The sequence below is a fragment of the Dromiciops gliroides genome, chromosome 1 (assembly GCF_019393635.1).
Source record: "Dromiciops gliroides isolate mDroGli1 chromosome 1, mDroGli1.pri, whole genome shotgun sequence".
NCBI classification, from domain to species: Eukaryota; Metazoa; Chordata; class Mammalia; order Microbiotheria; family Microbiotheriidae; genus Dromiciops; species Dromiciops gliroides.
In genome coordinates, this window is record NC_057861.1 from 239,197,422 (window position 1) to 239,221,681 (window position 24,260).

Genomic DNA, 24,260 nt, shown 5'->3' on the forward strand with positions numbered 1-24,260 from the left:
CTTGAAAAACTGGCGTCTTTCAGTATCCTAACCGACTGTTAAAAACTTTCATATTTTACCACACCTTCTAGTTTCATATTTCAACAATTCGATAGATACTTTGCAGAACGTTATAAAACGTGTTTTTGACTACTAATAAAAACTGACATTTGTGTAGCATTTTAAAGCTTGTTTTATACACCTTATTTTTTCGTTGATTGGTAATTTGAGCTTGTTATATTTTCCTCAACCCCAGAAGAATACTTGAACATGATTGTTTGAACTCATCTGTTATATGAAAGAACAGATTCTAGAATGGTTGGCCAAATTAATTTGGGCTTGGAATACTTTGGGGGTTGAGAAATGTTTATAGAAGCCAAAAACAGTAATCGCTGAAAGGGGAACAATGTGGGAAAGCTCATCACATTCTAAGATCTCAGGGCAAGCCAGGGTGGGATCCTTGGAATCCCCAGGCTCCTACTTTGCATGTGACTGTACTGAACTATTATAGCCTTGCTACTATTGTTCCATCTGATAAGCGTGGAACATCTGAATAGCATAATGGATGAAGATCTGAGTTCAAATCTTGCCTTAGGTACCCATTAGCTTTTTGTCACTGGGCAAATCACTTAATCTCCCTAAGCCTCATTATCTTCTTCTGCAGAATGAGGATAGTAATGTTGGAAGGCTAATAAGAGTACATACATCAAGCATTTTGTAAACCTGAAAGCATTACAGAAATATTATTCCTGTTGCTTATAGAGCTGAAAGTACTATATAAATAATGTTGTTCTTAGTGCTTATCTTTTCTTCTCACCTTACCTCATTACTCTTTTCACATTGGTCAGCTTTCTCTATAGCTTGCTCTTGATCAAGAACAAAGCTGACATAAAAGTAACCCTCCCATTGTATTTTTTGGAATCCCACAAAACTATCACTGGCTGTTTTTATTTTAAGAAAAACAGAACTATAGAACTCCAAGGACCATGCTTTTTAGAAATATTGAGCTCATCATGGTACACACTGGGTATGGAGTCAGAGGCCATGGGTTCAAGTCCCACCTTTGCCACAAACTACCTGTATGACTTTGGGCATATCACTTAACTACAATTTCCTTTCCTAACTATCCTACCGAGTAACTCAGAGTTCTAAAAGTAAAAAAAGATTAATTTAAATTTGATTAAGACTGTGCAATATAACACTTTTTATCAGTGGGGAATGGTTGTAAAATAAAAACTCAGCACTAAAAACCTAAAAATTGCAGAAAGATTGAGTACCACTGACCTAGCATCTCTTGGGAACTGCTTCAATCTTAAATTAGTTGTTTTAAAGTAATATTTTTACAATTCCATAAGGCTTTTATCTAAATTCTACTTTATTAGCAGTTCTTTAAATAAAACTTTACTGTAATCTCTCCATGTTTCCATAATGATATTTTAAAATTTATTTGGATTTCATTTAGAAAAAAAATTTTTTTGTAATCTTGTTTTGGAGATTTCATTGGAAAATACAGGAATTATTTTGCAGAATAAGAGGGATAACTTATAAGTAGAGGAGCCTGGATAGCTCTTTTTGATTTTCATGTGTAGGCCACCTACTTGACATAGTTTAGACTAAGCCTGTTTTGCAAATTTAGAGACTAATCTTTGGAAACTAAGAATTTTTTGTTTTGTTTTTTAATTTTAAAATCATAAAAGTATTTTATTATTTTCTGGTTACATGTAGAGATAGTTTTCAACATTTTTTTGTTTTTGTTGTTGTTGGGGTTTTTTTTGCGGGGGGGGGCAGTGAGGGTACAGAAAGCAATTTGATATAGGTTATAAATGTACAATCACATTAAACATATTTCTGCATTAGTCATGTGGTCAAAGAAGAATCAGAACAAAAGGGAAAAACCTCAAAAAAGAAAAAAACAACCAAAAAAAGTAAAAACAGTATGGTTCAATCTGCACCCAGATTCCACAGTTCTTTTTTCTGGATATGGAGAGCATGGAAACTAAGACTTTTAATGTCTAGTATGTATCTACCTAGGCCCAAACATAAAGAAGACAACTGAAGAGGAAGATGCTGACAATGAAGATGATTGCTTTTTTGATTATCAGTCAAAAAATACAATTGAAGTCCTGGATTTTGTTATCACTGAAAGTCAATCAGGTATATTGTCACTGAATATTTAGCTTATTTGGAAAGTATAGCCATTACATCATTATCACCATCATCATAACTGACATTTAGATAGTGATTTAATGTCTTCTAAAATACTTAATATGCATTATTTCATTTGAACTTTATAGCAATTCTGCAAAATAGATGCTGTTGTTATTCCAATTTTATAGATTAGGAAACTGAAGCTCAGTAGCATTTGAAAGAGTGTTATGAAGTTAAAAAAAAATGCAGTGTAGGATAGTATCAAAACTCCAAAAGTTTGAGAAACTCAGAACTAAGCATTTTTAGGAACTTCATTATTCTTAACTTGGCAGGCTGGTTTTACAATATAATAATTTTGCAGTCTCAACCATTTTTGTCTTAAGTTATTTCGATTTAGCAACTCTTTTAATAGTGGTTTACTGTTATCTGCCCCTATTTTCCAAGTTATATTTTAAAATTTGTTTGAAAATCTGTAGTTTCTATAATAAATCTTTTCCAGCTTTTATTTGAAAATATAAATAGGAATAATTTGGGAAAAATAACAGAACTACTAACAAGTAGACTGTTCAGTTTAAATGAATTTTCATATGGCTTCATTCTCAGTGAAATAGACAAAGGTCAATCTTTTGTCAACGTGGAGGATAAATGTTGTATGGAACTTGAAGATAGAGGAAAGAATTTGGAGAGTGAGGTGGAAAATTATTTACTGTTTATTAAGGTCCCTTAATCCCCCCAGTATTTCTTAGAAGTTGAAAATAAGTACTTATTAAAGAAAATAAACCATGTTTTCAACATTTAGATGTAGAAGAACTACCACCAATTAAGCATGGAGTTCCAATCACTGACCGAAGAAGCACTTTTCAAGCACATTTAGCTCCTGTAGTTTTCCTAAAGCAGGTAAGGTTACAATATTAAAATTGACATTTGCTTTTTTATGCCAAAGTAATTAGAATTAAATTTAACTGTTATCTTTATTTTTACTTTTTATTTAATGGCTTTCCTGTTAGATGATATACTTTATTTTTAATTATTATAAAAGTATTTTATTTTTTTCCAGTTACATGTAGAGATAGTTTTCAACATTTGTTTTTATAAGATTTTTAGTTTCAAATTTTTCTCCCTCCCTCCCCTCCTTTCGCACTCCCCAAGACAGCAAGTAATCTGATATAGGTTATATATGTACAATCACATTAAACATATTTCTGCATTAGTCTTGATGCGAAAGAAGAATCAGAGCAAAAAGGAAAAACCTCAAAAAAGAAAAACAGCACCAAAAACAAAAGAAATAGTATGCTTCAATCTGCATCCATATTCCACTGTTCTTTTTTTTCTGGATTTGGAGAGCATCTTCCATGATGAGTCCTTTAGAACTATCTTGTACTGTTGTATTGCTGAGAAGAATCAAGTCTATCACAGTTGAACAACACATAATCTTGATGATACTGTGTACAATGTTCTCCTGGTTCTGCTCATCTCACTCATCATCAGTTCATGCAAGTCCTTCCAGATTTCTCTGAAATCTGCCTGCTCATCATTTCTTACAGCACAGTAATAATCCATTACATTCATATACTAGATGGTATATTTTAAATCCATTTTTCCTACTTTAAGATTATTTTGACTCATGTTTTATATGCATACACACACAGACACACACACACATATAAACATATATTTATGTATGTTTGCTCTTGTTAGAGGTAACTTAATGCATTTAGATTTGCTTACCTTTAGCTCCTGGTCTAAACATTGCTCTTAAATGTCTTCTAATTTGGGAAACATTTTATATGCATTGTTAAAAACCATATAACACAGTATGCTTTAGAAGTCAGTATTTCAGAACAGTCTGTGTTTTTATCTTGGGCTGTTGCTTCTACTTAGGCAAATTACAGTCCCTTCAAGCTTTAGTAGAATAGTTTTCAGTGCCCCATTCAGGAAGACCTCTGGATGACCCTGGGCAAGTTATTTAACCTCTGTCTGCCTTGGTTTCCTCATCTGTAAAGTGGGGAATGATAAAAATAAGAAAAATAATAACACTTACCCCCTAAATTTGTTGTATGAAGTGCTACATAAATGCTATCTTAATATTATTATTAAGAGTAAAATTTGTACTCTGTGGTGTTTTCTACTTATAGGTATCCAAGAAATATGTTGATTTCATTTGATTTGACTTCAGAGATGGAATCAAAGATACCAATTCCAACTTCTCCATTCCAGATGACAGTACTAATTTTTCATAGCCAATAAAAACAGGGTAGAGAATATTTTTAATCTAAAATCCTGTGAGATCCTCTATGGTTGAAATCTCAAGTAAAAGATATGAATTTATAGAAATATAATGTCAAAATGATGAAAGATTAGCTCTAAAAATTAACATGAGTCCTGGAGACTCTTTGAATACTTTTATTAGCATGACAGTCTGTATTAAAATGCTTTAAGATGAACTTGTTTCCTTATTTGTTTATATAGCATTTACAACTATTTTTGTATGAGGAAAAAAAATTGTTTTTATTTTCAAGGTGAAAATGGTTCTTGCCAAATTATATGAGAATAAGAAAATAGCCAATGCCACCCACAATATCTATGCTTACAGGTGAGTCATGATCAGAATATAACACATATAATTGGTGAAAGGGGGTAGATAATTTTTAAAAAATCTTAATAGTATTTTACTTTTTTCTAGTTACATGTAAAGATAGTTTTCAATATTTGTTTTCATATGATTTTGAGTTCCAAATTTTTTTCCCTCCCCAAGAGAGCAAGCAAGAGGGGTAAATCATTAAGGGCATGTTGTTTTTTTTTTAAAGCCAGGCAAACTACCACAGATCTGAAAAAGAACCTTCTGGGGGCAGCTGGGTGGCACAGTGGATAAAATACTGGCCTTGGATTCAGGAGGACCTTAGTTCAAATCCAGCTTCAGACATTTGACACTTACTAGCTGTATGACCCTCGGCAAGTCACTTAACCCCAATTGCCTCACCAACAAAAAAGAAAAAGAAAAAGAACCATCTGTATCTGAAGTAAATGAAATTGCAAATAAATGAGAATTTTAATTGTCAAAACCTGAATGAACTCAAGGAATGAGGCATTCGGAAGAGTTGTTTACCATATTGTTTGAGGGTTTGGTTTACTTTCATCTATCTCGTTTGTTTAAAAAACAACCTCAGATTTGAAAGCTGTATGAAAAACCAGGATTTGTTTTACACATTTTTTTTTGGAAATCTTTCTAAAAATATTGCATATATCCTTGACTCTTTAAGCAGAATCTATCAAATACCATTTAACATTATGATAGTCAGCTATAAACACCAGTATATTAAAAACCTGTGATTTCACCTGTGCGGGAACTGCCATAACCTCAGAACCCATCTATACTTTTAGAGTCTTAGAGATTTTCCTGAGATGCACATGATTTCATATAGCTAGTAAGTATTAGAGGCAAGGTTGGGACTCAAGTCTTCTGTGTGTCCAGCACTCTTATCTACTGTGCCATGCCACTTTAAGAACTAGTTCAGTACAGCAGTTCGCAACTCTATACTATATGCTTTTTGAGTTTTTGTGTTAGCTTTTTTAGATAGATTGTAGAACTGTCAGCTATCACTTTTTGCTCCCATCAATTTACCCTATTCTCTCCTTTTAATTTGTTGCCTCTAAATCATCTGTGTTTGCTTCAAACTTTTCTAAAGTTGCATGTGGTTGAGAGAAGCAGGGAATGGGCAGGAGTGGTATTTGGTGTTTCTGAGGGTAACATTAGCCGAAAGGAGGTACTTACCTTTTCTTGATTTTTCATCATTTTGGATATTTCTTTTGTGTCTGCATATCACAGCCCCTTGATGCTATAGGAGATGGTCTTCTGGAGTTGTCTGTCCAGGAAAACTTATCACCTTGAAGCCAACTTTTAGCTGATGATCCTCTAAATTGGACCTTAAATTGGATCTGGACCTTGAATGCGCTTGTATTCAAAACCTTTCCATCTTAGCAAGACCTGACAGCTTGTGTTGCATTGGCATAACCTTTGAAAATCTAGGGATTTCTCAATGCTACAATGAGGTGTCATACTTGTACTTTAGCAGAGGGGTTGTCCCTAAAAATATGCTAAATAGATTAATAAGAAACAATGGAGAGTAAGCAATCCGATTTATGGGCTCCAGGTATAATTATTTACAAATATACTAATTTTGAAATCTTGGAAACATCTGCCAATAATTCAGGGTAATTGTTTAATCTTGTTATGATATCTGGGGGCTCTAGACTTTAATAGTAGTATATATGTTTGCAGAATATATTGTGAAGATAGGCAGACTTTCTTGCAGGACTGTGAAGATGATGGTGAAACAGCAGCAGGTGGACGTCTCCTTCACCTTATGCAGGTAGAATTAAGAAAAAAACTTTCTAAGCACTATCTTTTTGTTTTTCTCAATACTAGGAAAAATGTATTTAGATAAAATCAAAGCAGTATACATCATTTCTAATCTAACCTTTGAGTGATTTTTTTTTTACATAGATTGAATTATATTTTGATTCCCTAAGATTGGATTAAAAAGAGGAAGGATAGATTACCATGTTAATAGGGACAGAGAACAAAAAGTTAATCTCAGCATTGCTTTGAAATCCATTTATACAGCTGGAATTGATGCTCTTTGGGCAATTTATCAACTCTGTTGCTGCTTCCTCTTTTTAAAACCTAAAGTTTTTCATTTCCTCAATTTCAAATGTAAAAGTTATAGAACTCTATGTTCAGAACCTTAAGTGAAATGAAAATTTTGGCATTTTATAACTGTTGGAAAATGTGTCTTATCAGTTTGGGAAAAATCAAATGTTTTATGTTTCATAAACATTTATGTGGCAAGAGAAAAAAATGAATATTAATATGTTTTGAGAATATGCTGTGGAGAAAGATAGACACTCAGGATTTTGAAAGCATTTTTGATGTAGCTGACCTTTGTCTTTAAGACTGATAAACTATCCTTTTTCCTTTTAAGTAGTTTTTTAGAACAAAATTTTTGAATTTAATAAATTTAATAAGTGTCTATTTAAATTAAATTGAATTACCCTTTTTGGGTCTCATTTTAATTATCTGTAAAATGAGGAGGATAGATCAGATGCTCTCCAATAATACTTATTCCAGCTCAAAAATTGCATGATTCTGTATGCTGACTGCAGGTCTCTTTGCTAATCTGAACCTCTTTCATATAGTCCCAGTGCTATGCCTGCAGAAGTAAACTTCTAAGTACTGTTATGCTATATTTTATATGAACAGTTGTTTTCTTTTTCCTTTTAAAGCTTGTATTTATATATGTAAATGTCTAAATAATTGATAGCATGCCATAGTGGATAGAGAGCTGGAACTTCAAAGTCAAGAAGAATGAATTTAAAGTGTATTTCAGACATTTGCTAGCAGCATGACCCTTAGGCAAGTCATTTACCAAATCAAGGGCTTTAGACACCTCTTAAAACTCTAGCTTGAAGGTAGTTTTGCTGCTAGGGAGTGCTCTACACTAATGAAATTACAGATCCATCCTAACAATAAATAATTATGTGTTTTAAAAATACAGATTTTGAATGTACGGAATGTTTTGGTGGTGGTATCACGCTGGTATGGTGGTATTTTACTAGGACCAGATCGTTTTAAACACATCAACAACTGTGCCAGAAACATACTAGTGGAAGAGAACTACATAAGCTCACCAGTAAGTTGTTACTGATAGTATCTAAAGATATTTTTCTTACCATGTCCTGTGAGGTTTGAACAAAATACAGTTGGAAAATTGAAACTGTTAAGCCATGTATTTCACATTTGGTTGGTTCTCAGATAGGCCTTTTGTGGTTACAGATTCTTTAAGTTATAGAATTAAAGGTGGTGTGGTATAGTGGAAAGTGCCCTTGGCTAGTAGTGAAACTTATTTGTTACAGTTTTACCATTAACTAGAAGAGTGACTTTGAGCAATCGCCACCCCTTTGTGTTTCAGTTTTCTAACTGGTCAATGAGGGAGTAGATCAGATAATAGCTAAAGTCCTTCCCACTTTCAGAAACTTGATTTGACCATGTCACTTGGAGCTACCTTTTTTCTGGAACAAGATCTTTTTATTTTTCCTATAGCAATTGGCCTTTAGTGTGGAGGGATGTGATAATGCTTTGTCTGCCCAAAATATTTCTTAGGTGTCTACCTACAAATAATCCCTCACTGATTTCATAAGCTCACCTTCCTTCTGGTCACACTGGTCTAGCAAATGGGATCCTGCCACATATAAAAGATGAAGCCTTGGTTATCAGGCCTTTGATGATTTCAGCCAAGTTCTGGTATCTCCCTGTTTCCCATCTTGGAATCGGTCTAGAAGACTTTAGGGTTTTCATCCTTTATTATTTACTAAACTATCACTGATCACTGACTCCTATCTCAAGGCTAAGGGGGACAACCTCTTGAACTTTCCTAATCCCTGGGTTCAGAGATATGCTCTACCTGATCCATAGCCACCTTTTTCTGCCCCTGTGATTACAACTGAATATATTTCCTCCTGACTATCTATTTCTTGTTCTAACACATTCCAAAACAGAAGAGTACATTTTCTAAGGTGGTGTATGAGAAAAAAAAGAATGTATAGATTTAGAAATAATTCAGCAGGATAAGATAATTAAAAGTACATAAAAATTACTTTTAGAGGTAAAAGAAAACTACTAATTGCCACACCAGACAGTAAAATTTGTCAGGCTTAGCTTTTGCCTTCATCACATCATCTTTAGGTTGGGAAGATTCAGCTTGCTTGTGATTTCCATATAGTAGTAAAATCTTTGGTCCCAAAATAACCTCTGCTGAATCTAACAGGTTACCATCCGTCTTCCCTGAATGGAGAGGGGAGGGAAAGTAGAAACAACTATAACTCACAATTAAAGTTTATCTGATTATTTTCAAAACAGAATACAACACACCTCTGACAATACCCAAACATGAGCTTACTTTATTGTAGAATTCATATCTCCTGGTAATAACTTATTAATCTTCATATGCCAATATGACATTTTTTGGTAGGATCTATGCTATTTTACAACATAACCAGTATATATATATATATATATTGAACAAATTAATTAATCACTTATCATTGCCATGTTTTTTCCTGTGGCTCTGAAAGTCTTACCATTCCTACTAAAGCTTGGTACACATTTAGGTTAATTAACAAAAAGTCATATTTTTACTTGGAAAATATTATGGAATCTAGAAAATATCTTCTCAGAAGTATAACGTGATTATTTAAAATATTTTAAAGAACACAAAACTGTGATCCTATAGAAGATTTTGAAAGATTATCAGTGGTAGATAATCACTGATAATTTTTGTGTGTGTGGACATTCCACTTGAAATGAAGGTGTGAGGAGTTTGTGGGGTTTTTATATTTTTAATCTCTATTGTCACCATTATCACCATCTTCATAATTGATTTTCATGAAAACTTTTTTGGTTATAACCTGATCATTATTACTTCTAAGATCCTTCAATATTGTTTTTTGTAAAACCATGACTTCTGGAGGAAATTTGGTTATTTTACTTTATCTCTTTAATAATCGGTCAAGGAAAAAATGTTTAAGCCAGTTATTTATTTTTTTCTATATGTATTTTACCTGTGAATATTCCTTTTGTTGTAGAAGAAAATTAAGCACATTTGTATTCTGACAAAATATATTTCCTATGCCCTTGAACTGTCTTCTTCACTGAAAAATAACCATATTGATTTTTTTCCATTTTCAGGAGGAATCATCCAAGCAGCTGGGAAAAAACAAAAGAGTAAGAAAAGACAAGAAGAAGAGTGAACATTATACTTGAAAATTTAGCTTTTAAATACTTTTGTTCAGATTATATAATTAATCATCAAGGAATACTTTCTATAGAGAAGATCCTTGAACAATATACTTTGTGACTACTCAACCCAGGAGTTCAAGGAAACACGACATGAATACCAGCCAGGATTTTCACTTATTTCTTGATTGTTCCAATTGTTCAAAAATGGAGAACTTATGTACTCATATTTGTCTGAGGACAACTCAGAAGAATTAATCAAACCTAATCATCATTGCTTCTAATTTTGGGAAGAGAGCAGTTGCTCTAAGTATCAAGTGAATTACCTGTCCTTTTGAATTACTTGTCAAGTGCCTTTCTTATGTGGCAGAAACTATCTCTGGAGAGTTTCAGTACTTGATGTCTTATCACCTGGATTCTTGTTGAGTTAAAGGAATATTATATTTTACGATACTTTACAGAAAGTTTGAATGAACTCCTGGAGAGCTGTGTTTTTTGTTTGTTTTTTGTAGTTCAGAAAGCTCACTTTAGTTTAGAGTGTGCATTTCTGAATAGTGTACATTTAGTAAAAATCCAGCTAATATCCATCAATAGAAAAGTACTAGAGATAGTCATTTGTTTAACTCAAAATGAATTATGCAAATGTCATACCTGAGACTTGGTAGAGAGTCTGTGGTGTTGAAATTCATGGAAGATATTTGCAGATCTGCATCTTGATTTTTGTACCAGTAATGCAAAGCAATAAAAGTGCAGTATCAGCAGGCCTTTTTTCCTAATGAGACATGAAAGTGCAGCATTCTTTTTCTTTTTAAAACCTAAAAGCGTCTTCTTGTGTAGAGTTTTCATTATGGAATTTGCAGTATCCCAGAACATAGGCCAAGTGAATAGGCTAGGTAGGGGATAGAAAAGCACAGTGGTGATGTGGATGTGCTACCATAAACAATCTGTAATTATTGTCAGTGGCATTCAGGTTACTGTCCTCTTCTGTGCTTAGATACAAAATGCAATGTTTAGTTAAGGATTTACTAAGCTTCCCTACGCTGAGGTTAGACAAGGTCTTGGGTGGAAAAAGAATAGACTTTTTTGACTGGTAATGGCGCTGCTTTGTTGGATTTGTGATCCCATGAGTATAGGAATTCTTTCCATGGGGCATATGACAACCCATCCATGCCTTCCTCACCTGTGCCATTCTTGTTTATTTCATTCAATAAATATCTAGCTCAATACACTGAACACCCTCCTCTAATCTAAATCTAAGAAGGGTTCTTAGATTTCTAGGGGTCCTCTGAAATTTTGAAGGGAAAAATTACATCTTTATTTCAATATAACTAGCAGTATTCCATATAACTAGTTACCTTGGTAATCCTAGGCATTTTATATATTTAAAAATATGATTCTGAGAAGGAGTCTATAGGCTTCACCAGACTGCCAAAAATTTATAGTCTTCAAGAATTATTTGGAGGTATTGAGAAAGTTATGACTTGCTCAGGATTACATAAACGGATATAACTTGAACTTAGGTCTTTTCTGTATAAAGATCTCTGGTCCCTGATTCTTAGAATAGAATTACTGGGTCATAGGATATGAACAATTTTTGTGCCTTTTGTTACATAGAGAGGGAAGCATGGTTAGAGAGCATTAGGTGAGGATAAGGTGAGGCAAAAACAAAAGAGATATTGTAATGGGAGTATAGGACGGATTACCCTGTCAGGAGGAGGACATAGATAGGTATTCAGAAAAAGGCCACACACCTGGCACACAGTGATGGTTCTGGGAAGCAGCATGGTGTAGTAGGAAGGAAGGGACTTGAACTTGGAGTCATAGAAACTGGGTCTGAATTCAGCTCTGTCACTAAGTAGGGTGACCTTTGGAACATCACTTAATCCATTTCGGCATCAGCTTCCTCATTTGAAAAAATGAAGGGTTTGGAACTGGGGAACTTTGGGTCCCTCTCATCTCCAAATCTATTAATTTCTGCCTCTGGCTGACTATTGTGAAATCTACTGGAGTTCTTTCTCTCCTAAAAGCAGAATGGCTAATGCATTCTTAGCTCGATGATAGTTTCATTCTTCAAAAGGTGGAGCAAGCAACAAAGGAAACTATTATGCTGTTATGGACCTGGTTCTGACCCACAAGGAGAAGGGCCAAGTCTGTCTTATAGCTTGTGACTAATAAAGGGACTGGAAGGCCTATCCTTGATGTAAACTTTAGGTTTGGAGAGAGGTTTTCAAAAAGTTCATAAGCAAGCTAGGATCCCATCCTGAGATTCTATAGGCAAAATAGTCCCAAAGAGGGTTGGGAATCTCTCATGGTGAAAGTCTGACATCACGGACATCACAAAACCATTCCATTGAGAAATGTGTTAATACACAGGGAACTAACTGATCAAGATTGATGTTGAACAGAATTGCACAGAATATGGAAGCAAAAGTGCAAGTACGGCATAAATACAAAAGATTTGTAAGATTAGTTTCTGAAATACTAAAGCTCAGAATGAGCTGAGGCTGGTGATGAATGGGTGAGGGAAGGCAGAAGGGCTCAACTGTTTTGTATCTGTTTTCTTTACTTAGGAGAATGCACTTCAGATTGGGCAAGATAGGGAATTTTATTTCATCCATCTATATCTATCTACCTACCTATCTCTATCTATCTATCTATCTATCTATCTATCTATCTATCTATCTATCTATCTATCTATCTATCTATCTATCTATCTATCTATCTATCTATCTATCTATCTATCTATCTATCTATCTATCTATCTATCTATCTATATCTGCTGGGCAGTGAGGATTAAGTTACTTGCCCAGGGTTACACAGCTAGTAAGTGTCAAGTGTCTGAGGCTGGATTTAAACTCAGGTCCTCCTGAATCCAGGGCGGGTTCTTTATCCACTGCCTCACCTAGCTGCCCCCCAAGATAGAGAATTTAAAAAATAAAAAGATTAAAAGGGACTTAGACTCTAAGATAAGTGAAGGGATGACAAGAGAGTAGTTATTGCCCCAGATTTGCTTGAGTCATTTGGCCTTGATAAACATGGCTACTGAAAAAACTGGTGGGTATGATTGCCTATTTGGTGTCACTGACCTTTGAAAAACTGGAAGAAGGGAGAGGTGCCAGAAAAATGGAGACTGGCAGATGACCTATTTTCCCCAAAAGCAAGCATGATGAATTCTCAGGCTGGTAAGCTTGACTTATTGTTAGGAAATGAATGTATTTTTGACGTGGTGGTTTAAGAAGAGTCAGAAAGGGAAGACTCACTAAGAACCAGAATTGATTTATTCAAAACAGCTCATGCTGTTGTTACTGGCTTCTTTTTTGACAGTAGTACTAAACTACTGGGTAGCTGTGTGACACAGTGGCTGGGCCTCGAGTCAGAAAGACTCATATTTCTGAGTTCAAATGTGGCCTGCCTCAGACTCTAGCTGTCTAACTCCGGGCAAGTCATTTAATCTTGTTTGCCTCACTTTTCTCATCTGTAAAATGAGCTGGAGAAGGAACTGGCAAACCACTTCAGTATCTTTGCCAAGAAAAACCTTTGTCATGAAGAGTTGGACATGATGGAAATGACTGAACAGCAACAATTAGACTGCTAGAATAGGGCAAAGCTGTAGGCACAATACATCTGAATTTCAGTGAGGCATTTGACAAATTCTAACCAATTTGCTAGGAGCAGCCAGGTGGTCTAGCATCAGACTCAAGTCAGAAAGACCTGAGTTCAAATCATGCCTTACACACTGAACTAGCCATGTGACCCTGGGGAAGTAACAAGCTCTCTTTGCTTCAATTCCTTCACCTGCAAAATGGGGATGATAATAATAGCAATTACCCTTGAGGGTTGTTGTGAAGGTCAAATGAGAGAATATCTGTGAAGCACTTAGCATAGTGCCTGGCACATAGTAGGTGCTGTCTAAATGTTCATTGCTATGATAATCATGTTAACTTGTGGAAGAGATGGAGATATGCAGATAAGATAATAATAGTACAGCCAGGTGGGTGGATTGAAGACTCAATGGCTGGATCCAATTTTACCAATAAACAAATTAATGCAATATTGGAAGGAAGTCCATTGTGCCAATGCCCAAGGCATCTTCTGTCTTTGGCCCTTTGTTATTCAGGATTTTTATCCCTGGTATGGAAGAAAAGGTACGTGCCAATGTTGCCCTGTTGTCTCTGTCTTGGCTTTTCTTTCAGGTCTCAGCTAAATTCCCACCTTCTTTAAGAAAGCCTTTCTTAGCCCTCCTTAATGCTAGTGCCTTTCTTAGGAGATGACCCTCCAAATTATCTTGCATATGTATTAGTTGTTGTTTGCATCTTGTCTCCCCATTACCTTGTGAGTTTCTTGAGGGCAGAGCCTGTTTTCACCTTTATATTCCTAAGTGCTTATTAGTACAGTGCCCAATACATAGTAAGGCTTAATATGGCTTTGATATGCTTAGCACATGTAAGGATGACGTGAAGTTGGGAGGATTAGCTAATACAGACAATACACTCTGGATCCAAAAATATCTCAACAGACTGGGCTGTGGGGCCAAACATCATAATATATAATCGAATAAGGAGAAATATAAAATTCTATACCTGGGCTAATGGGGTAAACCTCACAAAAGGAGGGCTATAGCTAGTCAGTCGTTTGTTTGAAAAAGGTCTGGGAGTTTGAGTAGACGGTGTGGGGTCAATAGCAGTTAACAGCGTGTGACATGGCAGTCTAAAGAAGAACACTATCTTGGGCTGGATTCATAAGGTCTGGATAATTGGTGTTATAATTCTGAGCTATCAAGTGGGATTATACTTGTAAAGTGCTTAGCACAGTGTTTGACACAATTATTAGGTGCTTAACAGATGTTCTCTTCTGGCTTCCTTCCTCTGCCCTGGTCAGGCTCCATCTAAAGTATGAGGTGCTTTATTCTAGGTGTCTCACTTTAGGGACATTTACAAATTGGGTCATATCCACAGGAGAGGACCAGAAACCTTCAACATGAGAAGTGAAGGGACTGCAGATATTTAACCTTGGAGAAGTGTAATAAAATAATGGGATTTGACAGATGCCCAGGGGCCCCACCTGAAGATTGATTTAGAATTGATTGAATTGGGTGAGACTGAGAGACTGACCGAGAACCTACTTAAGAATGATTGGGGCATGGGGCAGGTAGGTGGCGCAGTGGATAAAGCACCGGCCTTGGATTCAGGAGTACCTGAGTTCAAATCCGGCCTCAGACACTTGACACTTACTTCTTTGTTGTCTAAACTCTAAATGTGATGTTGTGTGACCCTGGGCAAGTCACTTAACCCCCATTGCCCTGCAAAAACAAAGAATGATTGGGGCAGCTAGGTGGCGCAGTGGATAGAGCATTGGCCCTGAAGTCAGGAGGTCCCGAGTTCAAATCTGGCCTCAGACACTTAACACTTACTAGTTGTATGACCCTGGGCAAATCACTTAACCTCAACTGCCTCACCAAAAAAAAAAAAAAAAAAAAAAGAATGATTAAATCGAGACCACATCTGGCTGGCCCTGAGTGGCGTGTTGTTCTCAGAGGCTGTGGACTACGCCATCAACAGGAGACCACTCTCAACCAATCGGCTTGAAGGACCTTCCCTTTTGGGGAGGGAGACAGGAAGTAGGAAGTTGAGGCTGGCTCGCTGGATCTCTCTTTTTGTGGAACTGGTTTGGTCATGGCAGACAGAGAAAGGGAGGGTCCCCCTTTTCATCCAGGACTTTGGTGTGGTGGGGGGACTTCATGTGGACTGCTAGGAAAAGCAAGGGTTTCTCTCTGGCTATACCAAATAGATCTAAACTAGGGTTTTCCATTCTCTCTCTTCATTAACTTCTAATACACTTTAATAAATCCTTAAAAGACTAAACTCTTGCTGAATTTATTAGTAAATCTTAGCCAGTTCTCCCCCCTCCCCCCCAGTTTGGGGGGGGGTAGATTAGGACCCACATTAATTTTTAAACATCACATTTAGAGTTTAGACAACACAGAAGAAAAGATTTAGGAAGCACATGATGGTTTGTTTGTTTTTCAGGTTCCATAGAAGACTTTAATCTAGAAGAGACTTCTATTTGATCCCAAGTCAAAGGCAGGCAGATGGCAATGGTGGAGAAAACATGGGGTCTGGGTTTCAAATGTGGCCTCAGACAGTTACTAGTCATGTGACCCTAAGCAAGTCATTTAACTGCTGGCTGACTCAGTTTCCTCAACTCTAAAATTGGGATAATAATAGCAATTATCTCTCAGGGCTGTGAGGATCAAATGAGATGATTTGTAAAATGCTTAGAGCAGTGTGGGGCACATAGTAGGCACTTAGTATTGTAGGTCTTCAAGAAGAAGCTGAGTATTTGTTGAAATTGCAGAGATGATTGCTGTTAGTTACAGTACCTCTGCCATACCTGCTACATTTGAAATTCTGTGATTCTGCTCTCCAAGAGGATTAAACCAAATTGTTAGGCTACCAGTATATAATAAATATTTTTTACCTAAATTGATTACTTATGTATGGAGCAAACTGCCTCAGTTTACCCAAATAACTCGAGGAGACCACCAAGTCAAGCAGAGACAGATTTATTACATTCCCATAGGAATGGGCAAGTTCAATACCTGAACTGCGCCAGCCAATACATTCCTTGACCTTATATAGGAATGTTAGTCAGAGGGGACATCCCCACACACACTAGGTCGAGCTCACAATCTAACATCCAATCCTGTCTCACCCAGGGTGCGTGTTCAGCTCGTGATCAATGTATGGAGACATGCATACGTGTTCCAGGAACAAGGGGGAAAAGGGGAGGGGGAACAAGGTCAAACCAAAGGAAGAGGAAACAGGGGAGTGACAGTCAGATGTTTCAGATCTCACAGTTCCCACTGACTCCCCTCTCCCGGCCCCTGTCTCTAAAGATATTCAACCTGAATAACAGGAAGAGTCACTCAGGTGCTTCAGCATTGTTAAGGATGACAGGGTTAAAATTTATCTTCAGCTATGTTGGGAAGTCAAAGAAATAGAATAAAGAATAAAAGAATAACACATTGTTGGGACCCTAGGGTCAAGGGGATTCTGCTCTGAGAAAAAGAGACATGTCACTTAACATCTGGTCTCAACTCAATTGCTGCATCCTGTGCCAAGCCCCGTCCTTTCTTCTTGAGTCCCGAGTATTGAATTGGTGGGTTAACTCCCTGACCCACTGACTGGGGTTATGACACATGATGGATTGCAGACAAAACTAATATGTAGCTGACAAGTGGGGAGACTGAGCAGAAGTAAAAATACTGTTAATTGGCAATAAAACTTAAAGGAGACAGTGAGAATTTGACAAGCAATAAACTTCTAAACGAACTATACTGGGGCAGGGCTGGGTACCTTCCAGACCCCATCCTCAGAGTTTAATCTGACTCAAATCCATAATCATATCATACACTTAGAAGTAATTTCTACCCATCAAGGCTCTAAATCAGTGGAATTTTCCTCTTTTACCAAAAGCAGAGTGGCTGTTAATATAGGCTTCTGTGTACTGATTTATGATTAAAATATTCACTGATCTAAAATGTTTTATAAGTAGCGTCCTTTGGTGATAAGTTTTGTTTTTATAACCTCCACATCGCAGGGCAGTAGGGGTGTGGTGGCCCCATGAGCTGGAAAATCTGTGTAAAATATTTTGGCCTTCATACCAGAGAAGCCTAATTTTTTTCTTTTTCTTTTATGGGATGTTTTATAGTATCTAATTGTAAAATTTGGGTTAAGTATTTGGTCACAGGCTTTGTGTCATCTGCTGGCCTTCACATGTCTTCTATGGCTTTCTCAAAACTCTCCCCAAATTCTCATTTAATTTCTTATGCCAACCTGCAATATATCAAAACCAGAATAGGGCAAGTCATGATGTGGAAGGGATAACTGTATAGCGGATTTGATTTAAAAAAAAAAATTTTTTTTTGGTGAGGCAATTGGGGTTAAGTGACTTGCCCAGGGTCACAAAACTAGTGAGTGTGTGTGGATTTGATTTTTAAGAATTATTCCAGCATCACATTGAATGGTCTCAATTTTTTCTGTGAGTTATAAGGCAAAGTTCTCAGCTGAGAGATAGGGGGACAGGGAGCTGTGAGAGGAGGGATGATAAGGTTTGGAAGAGCCGCTATGGATAGTGGGATAGTTAGTTGATAAGGCAGGATTGCCTAATAGCAGTGAGGGCCCAGTTGAGGTTGTCTAACATAAGTTTATAGTAGACCCAATCAGAATGGTTGCATGATTTTCTCCACCTTTGTTCAGTAGCACATGTGTAAGTGTGAAGGTGGGAGGCACAGGGAATGATCCAAGGCTGAAGCATGGTGGGCTAAAATCAGTAAAATGATAAGGGGGCTAGGGACTGGAGGACAATGTAAAGTTGAATCGATTCACCAAGGGGAAAAGAGTAGAGACTGGCTAGTGCAGGGCAGATGCCCTGGGAGAGAATTGAGGAGTCAAGAGATTGGAGGTCACAATGTGGACAAAGTAGGGTTTGGTGAGAGAGGGAAGGCAGAGGGAGGGGTGGAAAGCCAATAGATTTTGGTCAGATAAGGGGATTTGTGAAATAGAGGTGGTACCTTTGTGGCTAATAGCAAAATCAAGGGTATGAACATCTTTGTGTGTGGCTGAATTCAGGTGGAGGAGTAGGTCATGGAACAGAACAGGTTGAGGAACTGAGTGGTCAGGGTGTTCAAGGGAGTTAGTATGTATGTATGAAGTCTCCTTGTATGAGGACAGGAGTTAGGGAGAAGATAAAAATTGTGAGACATGTCTCAGATGGGAGTGACCTAGAGGTCTGTAGACAATAGCTTGAAAGTTAATTACTTCTATTGTTAGCAAAACCTGGTGGTGGGTGGAAAATGTAGTCCATTTAAATGAAATCAAATGAAAATATGTGATAGCATGCCATTTTATAATAGCATCTCAGTTAAGGAAATGTTGGATATGAGACCATGCTCAAATGGTTCTGTGACTTCATCAGTTGGGTGTTCCCTCCAGTTAGGCAGGTCACAACCCAGCCATGCCTGTCCATCTGGTCTGACTGTTGTCCATGGCCTCCCATTAAGTTCACTAGAGAGGGTCTATCCAATATACTAGAGGCCTTTTTTGCTTTCTCCTGATAATAAAAATAGGTAGCATTTATGTAGTGTTTTAAGGTTTGCAAAGAGCTGTACATGTGTTAGGTCATTTGATCCTCACAACAACCCTGGGAGGTAGATGCTATTATCATTCCCATTCTTCAGATAAGGAAACTGAGACAAATGGTAGTTAAGTGACTTGACCAGTGTCACATAGCTAGTGAGTGTCTGAGATAGGATTTGAACTCAAGTTTTCCTGACATCCACTCTAATACCAAGCCACCATCCTGAAATTGCAAACTTACAAGTGGAATACTCCACCTGTGATCCTTCACCCTTGCTTCATGCCCAGCCCCACAAAAGATGGTCATACCATTGAACTTGTCATTACCCATAAATATACCACCTCTATTTTAAAAATCCCCTTACCCGATCACTATCTATTGGCTTTCCACCTCTTCCTCTGCCTTACCTCCCCAAAACCCTCCTCTTTGTCCACACTGTAACCTCTTATCTCTTGACCTCTCAATTCTCTCCCAAGACATTTCCCCCACACTAGCCACTCTCTCCTCTCCTATGATAGGATGACACATCAAAAACATCCTCAATTCATGCATAAATTATTCTGATAAAGTGTATATACAGATGGGAAAGTAGTCATATAGTTTGGTAGTTGTTAATGTCCTATCAGCTTTTTTAAACAAAACATTAACAGGTTCTGAGATTTTTCCCTTATGGCTCTAACATCTTTCACTCCTTCAGATAAATAAAAGAGTGACTGATTTGCCAAGTATATTAAAAAAGTAACAGAAATGTGTAGGTTTTCACAAGAACGCTTATATCTCCAAAATTTTGTAAAAATTGGAATACATGATTCTGTGTTACTTTTAGGTGTTATTATGTCCTAAGTCAAAGATAGAGAATATCATGGCTAGGAATGTGATGAACAAGAGTCTTGATTTGTGTGTTGAGGCTCTTTTAGCAAGAGTACTCTCAGCAGAGCTGCATAAAGCGGCCGTCTGAACCAAATGGAATAAAAAAAATGTTAATGTTGCAAATATTGAACATGGTAATAAATTATCTGAAGTTCATAATATATTCTATAATGTTGTTAGTTCTCCATGAATTCAGTGAAGGGATAGGTGTGTTCTCAGGATTCAATTGCTAGAAGAAAAAAAAATTAAGGACCTTTCTAAATGAGAAGAATTGAGTTTGGTGATTATCATTAATGTTGGACTGTTGTAATATAAAATCACAAGCTCAAAGTTAGATGGGTATCTAGTCCAATCTGTATAAAAAAAAAAATCTCCTCTAAGACAAGACCTTTAATGTGCTAATTAACAAATTGATATTATCTGGGGGCAACCCATTACTCTGATACCAGTTCTGAATTGGTTGGTTTTCCTCCTCTTTCTATCAAGCTCAAATTAGCTTCTTTGCAGTTTTCACCCAATTATTTCTAATTCAGCTCTCAGAGGTCAAGCAGAACAAGTTGAATCCCTTTTCCCCAGGATAGTCCTCTTTATGTTTTTAAAAGACAGCTATCCTGTTCTTCCTTAGTCTTTGAGCTAAATGTTCCTAGTTCTTTTCATTGATCCTCATGTGGCATGATCTTAAAGCCCTTCACTATCCTGTTTTCTGTCCTCTGGCCATTCTTCAACTTATTCATGCCTTTGCTAAAGTGCAGTACCTAGAATAGAATGCAATATTCCATATATGTTCTGACCAGGGCAAAGTACAGTGAGACTGTCACTACCATCTTACACTATTAACTCATATTGAGATTTGAAACATTAAAAACTCTTGGATCTTTTTCAGATAAAAAAGCATGTATTCATGTGTCCCCCATCTTATTCTTTTACATATGTCTATATATCTCTCTCTGTCATCTATCTGTCTGTCTGCCTAGGTATCTCTCTATGTATTTATCTATGTATCTGTGCATCTATCCACCCACCCACCTATCTATCCACCCACCCACCCACTTACCTATCTACCTACCTGCCTATCTGTGATCTTACCAAAGTACAGGTCTGACCATTTTACCATGCTACTCTATAAACTCCAAATGTTCCTTACTGTCTCTAAACATAACCTTCTTGGGTTGGCTTTTAAAGATCTTCACAAACTGGCCCCAAGCTACTTTTTAAACCATTACATATTACTTTCCTTCCTGTACTCTATGATCCAGTCAAACTGGACATTTTGATATTCTTCCTGTACAACACAGCATTTCTCATCTCTGGTACCTTTGTCTCTGATGCTTGGAATGCCCTCCCTCTTACTTCTGCCTTTTAGAATCTTTTGTTTCCATTTGCTTAAGTACTAAAGGAAGCCCTTCCCTGATCCCTACTACTGCTTGTGCCTTCCACCTTCCAAATTTGCCTGGAGTTCATATAAGTATATATATACTTATCTTTCTTGGTAACATATAAGCTCCTTTTAAGCCTGTATGTATAGATTTGGGCTATAGAAAATTAAACATACCATTCTACAATTTATTACATTGAGGAGACTAATGGAGATGATTAATACTTTTTCCATGAAAATAACTTCCAAGACAAAACATGCCTTCCATGGCCACTCTCCCTCCACCCTTTCAAGGATTCTTTCATTTTTTGTTTTTTTTTGTTTTTTTAACCCAAATGCCCAAAATGCCTGACATTATGAATGCTTAGTAAATACTTGATTGGTTGATTGATCAGCACATCAAAGATCTCTGATTTCATGTGTAAGGATTTCCTCCATCAGTGCAGATTGAAACTTGCCTATAACTCAGTAGGCAAGTTTGCTTATAACTTAGGCTAGGGGGTCTTCTCCCTTCACCCCTGGTCATATCACATCTGACAGGCTAGCTTGGTGGCAAGATAGCTTATGATTAAAACTTCAGTAAGTCTTTTGAAGGCTCATAGTAGATGACTTGCTCATGTTTACACAGCTAGTGTTAGAGATGAGATTTGAATCATGTCATTTCAACTCCAACTCTATCCATTGTGACCTATGTATATGATGCCTGTATATAAAAATACCCCCAAAATAATAACCAGTTAAAACGCCCAATTTGGCCATGGCACAAAAGAGAGGGCATTAAAATATCAGTATACTTTTGAAGTTCTGAATAGTTTTGAAAGATGGAATATATTAGTTTTCCCAAAATAATTTTTTTTCCTGTGGCCAGGTTTATACCATAAGGATATAATTTGAATTCCCTATTAAATACATTTTAAAGGCCAATTTAGGAGCATATAGTATCTGCCTCCAAACATGGGAATAACCATGTCAAAATACAGTCTGGTGTATTGAATGATACTCTATAAAATGAACATTAATCAAATAAGATAAAGATGGTATAGGGGTTCATAGCAGAGTTTCTGTGTCACTTTCTGTTGGCATTGGATCTTTCAAATTAGATTGCCAATAAATTCTCTTAGTGAGACTCATTCTACATATGTTCTACATTAAAAAACCACATAGTTCTACATAATTCAGTTTAGTATGTATATATGTACATATATACGTTATAGTTTGGTGTATCTGAGGACTTGAAGCAATATGGTACAGTGGGGAAATTGATGGCTCTTAAGTTGAAAGACTTAGCTTTGAACACTGCCTCTGATACACCATCTCTGTGAATGTGGGCAAGCGTCTTAAACTCTCTGGGCCTCAGTTTTCTTATATGTAAAATTAGGGAGTTGGACTGGAGGATCTCTGAGGGCCCTTTTTGCTCTAGGCTGATCCTATAGTTTGGAGACTTTCTATTTGGATTACTGACTTGGAACAGTTTTCAAGGAATTTCATTTGTGGACATAATGTTTGCCAAGTAGCAGTACATATTCATTACAGAGGCATATTATGCTTCATATTCTTTTAAGTTATGCCAAGGGGGGTTCTGATGAAATTTCATATTGTTTTCAAAGGCTTATTTATTATTTATTTAAAACCAGCCTGGAATTCTATATAGAGTGTTTTTCTTAGAAACAACTTAGTTTGATTTTAGTGATTTTGTCATAACCCTATATTTATAGATTTGAGCTACATAAAACCACTTAAAGTTAAACACATCATTCATTAGTTTATCCTATTTAAGAGACTAATGGTGATCTTCAGCATGAAAATAATTTCTGAACCTTCTGTTGCACCCCCTTCCCTCTACCCTCTCAGCTTAGTTCCTTGCTTCATACTTCAGTGAAAGAATGGAGATCATTTACCCAGAATTTTCTCTTCTCCTCCCTCCACTTCTCTTATCCCTCAGAATCTTCCCCCACTATTTCCTCCTTCACCAGTCTCTCATGAAGAGGTAACCCTTCTTGCCAAGGCAAACTCCTCTACATTCACCCTTGATTTCATCCCCTCCAGTATTCTCTAATAGATTTCCCCACTGAGTTTGCTTCTTTCATGCTCCCCAACACGTTAGACCAGGAGAAATCTGCTTGCTCCTTGCTTCCCATTTCCAGATTTTTCTTCTGTAACAGCAATATTGTTTGATGATCAATTATGAATGACAGCTATTCTCAGCAATACAATGATCCAAGATAATTCTGAAGGATTTAGGATGAAAAATGCTATCTAACAGCAGAGAAAGAACTGATGGAGTCTGAATGCAGATCAAAGCATACTTTTAAGCATTTTTTTTTGCAGGGCAATGAGGGTTAAGTGACTTGCCCATGGTCACAAAGCTAGTAAGTGTCAAGTGTCTGAAGTCAAATTTGAACTCATGTCCTCCTGAATCCAGGGCCAGTGCTTTATCCACTGCACCACCTAGCTTCCCCCTCAAAGCATATTTTAAAAACTTTATTTTTCTTGCTTTTTTTTTTTTGAGAAGGGTCTATTTTTTTTTTTGCAACATAGCTAATATGAAAATATATTACATGACCAAACATGGATAATCTAGGGTAAATTGCTTTTCTTGTCAAGGAGGGGAAAAGGGAGAGAGAGAGAATGTGGAACTTAAAATGAAAAAAATGAATGTTAAAAATCATTTTCACACGTAATTGAGGAAAAAAAATTAAAAAACCCATGTTGAATGACATGTATCTCATTTTATTCCACTACCAAACCTAAACTAATAGAGTACTTGCAAGAGTTAGCCCCTTCTATCACAATCCTATTAGGAGAGAGCTCAGGTACAGGTAAGATTTTACCTGTGTCCCTACCTGTGTGTGTTGGGGAGGAGCAGGTCTGGGGCTACATGTAGCTTTTGATCGATTCTAGAGGTAATTGGGAGGGAAATGGTGTTGTTGTTTAGTCATTTCAGTTGTGTCTTACTCT

The 24,260-nt window shown here is 36.7% G+C and overlaps 1 protein-coding gene across 3 annotated transcripts in view; it reads left to right on the forward strand.

The window, feature by feature from the left end:
* Window positions 1-10,700, forward strand: part of IMPACT (impact RWD domain protein) — a 29,587-nt gene extending 18,887 nt beyond the window's left edge. For 2 of the 3 annotated variants that reach the window (XM_043979554.1, XM_043979555.1), the window contains 6 exons: window positions 2,011-2,133; window positions 2,927-3,024; window positions 4,647-4,720; window positions 6,407-6,497; window positions 7,683-7,817; window positions 9,872-10,700. In XM_043979554.1, coding sequence (XP_043835489.1) covers window positions 2,011-2,133; window positions 2,927-3,024; window positions 4,647-4,720; window positions 6,407-6,497; window positions 7,683-7,817; window positions 9,872-9,946 — 596 coding nt within the window. In that variant the 3' untranslated portion in view covers window positions 9,947-10,700. Of the gene's footprint in view, window positions 1-2,010; window positions 2,134-2,926; window positions 3,025-4,646; window positions 4,721-6,406; window positions 6,498-7,682; window positions 7,818-9,871 lie in introns of those variants that run through there. The other variant, XM_043979556.1, reaches the window with a different exon arrangement.
* The last annotated feature ends 13,560 nt before the right edge of the window (window positions 10,701-24,260 follow it).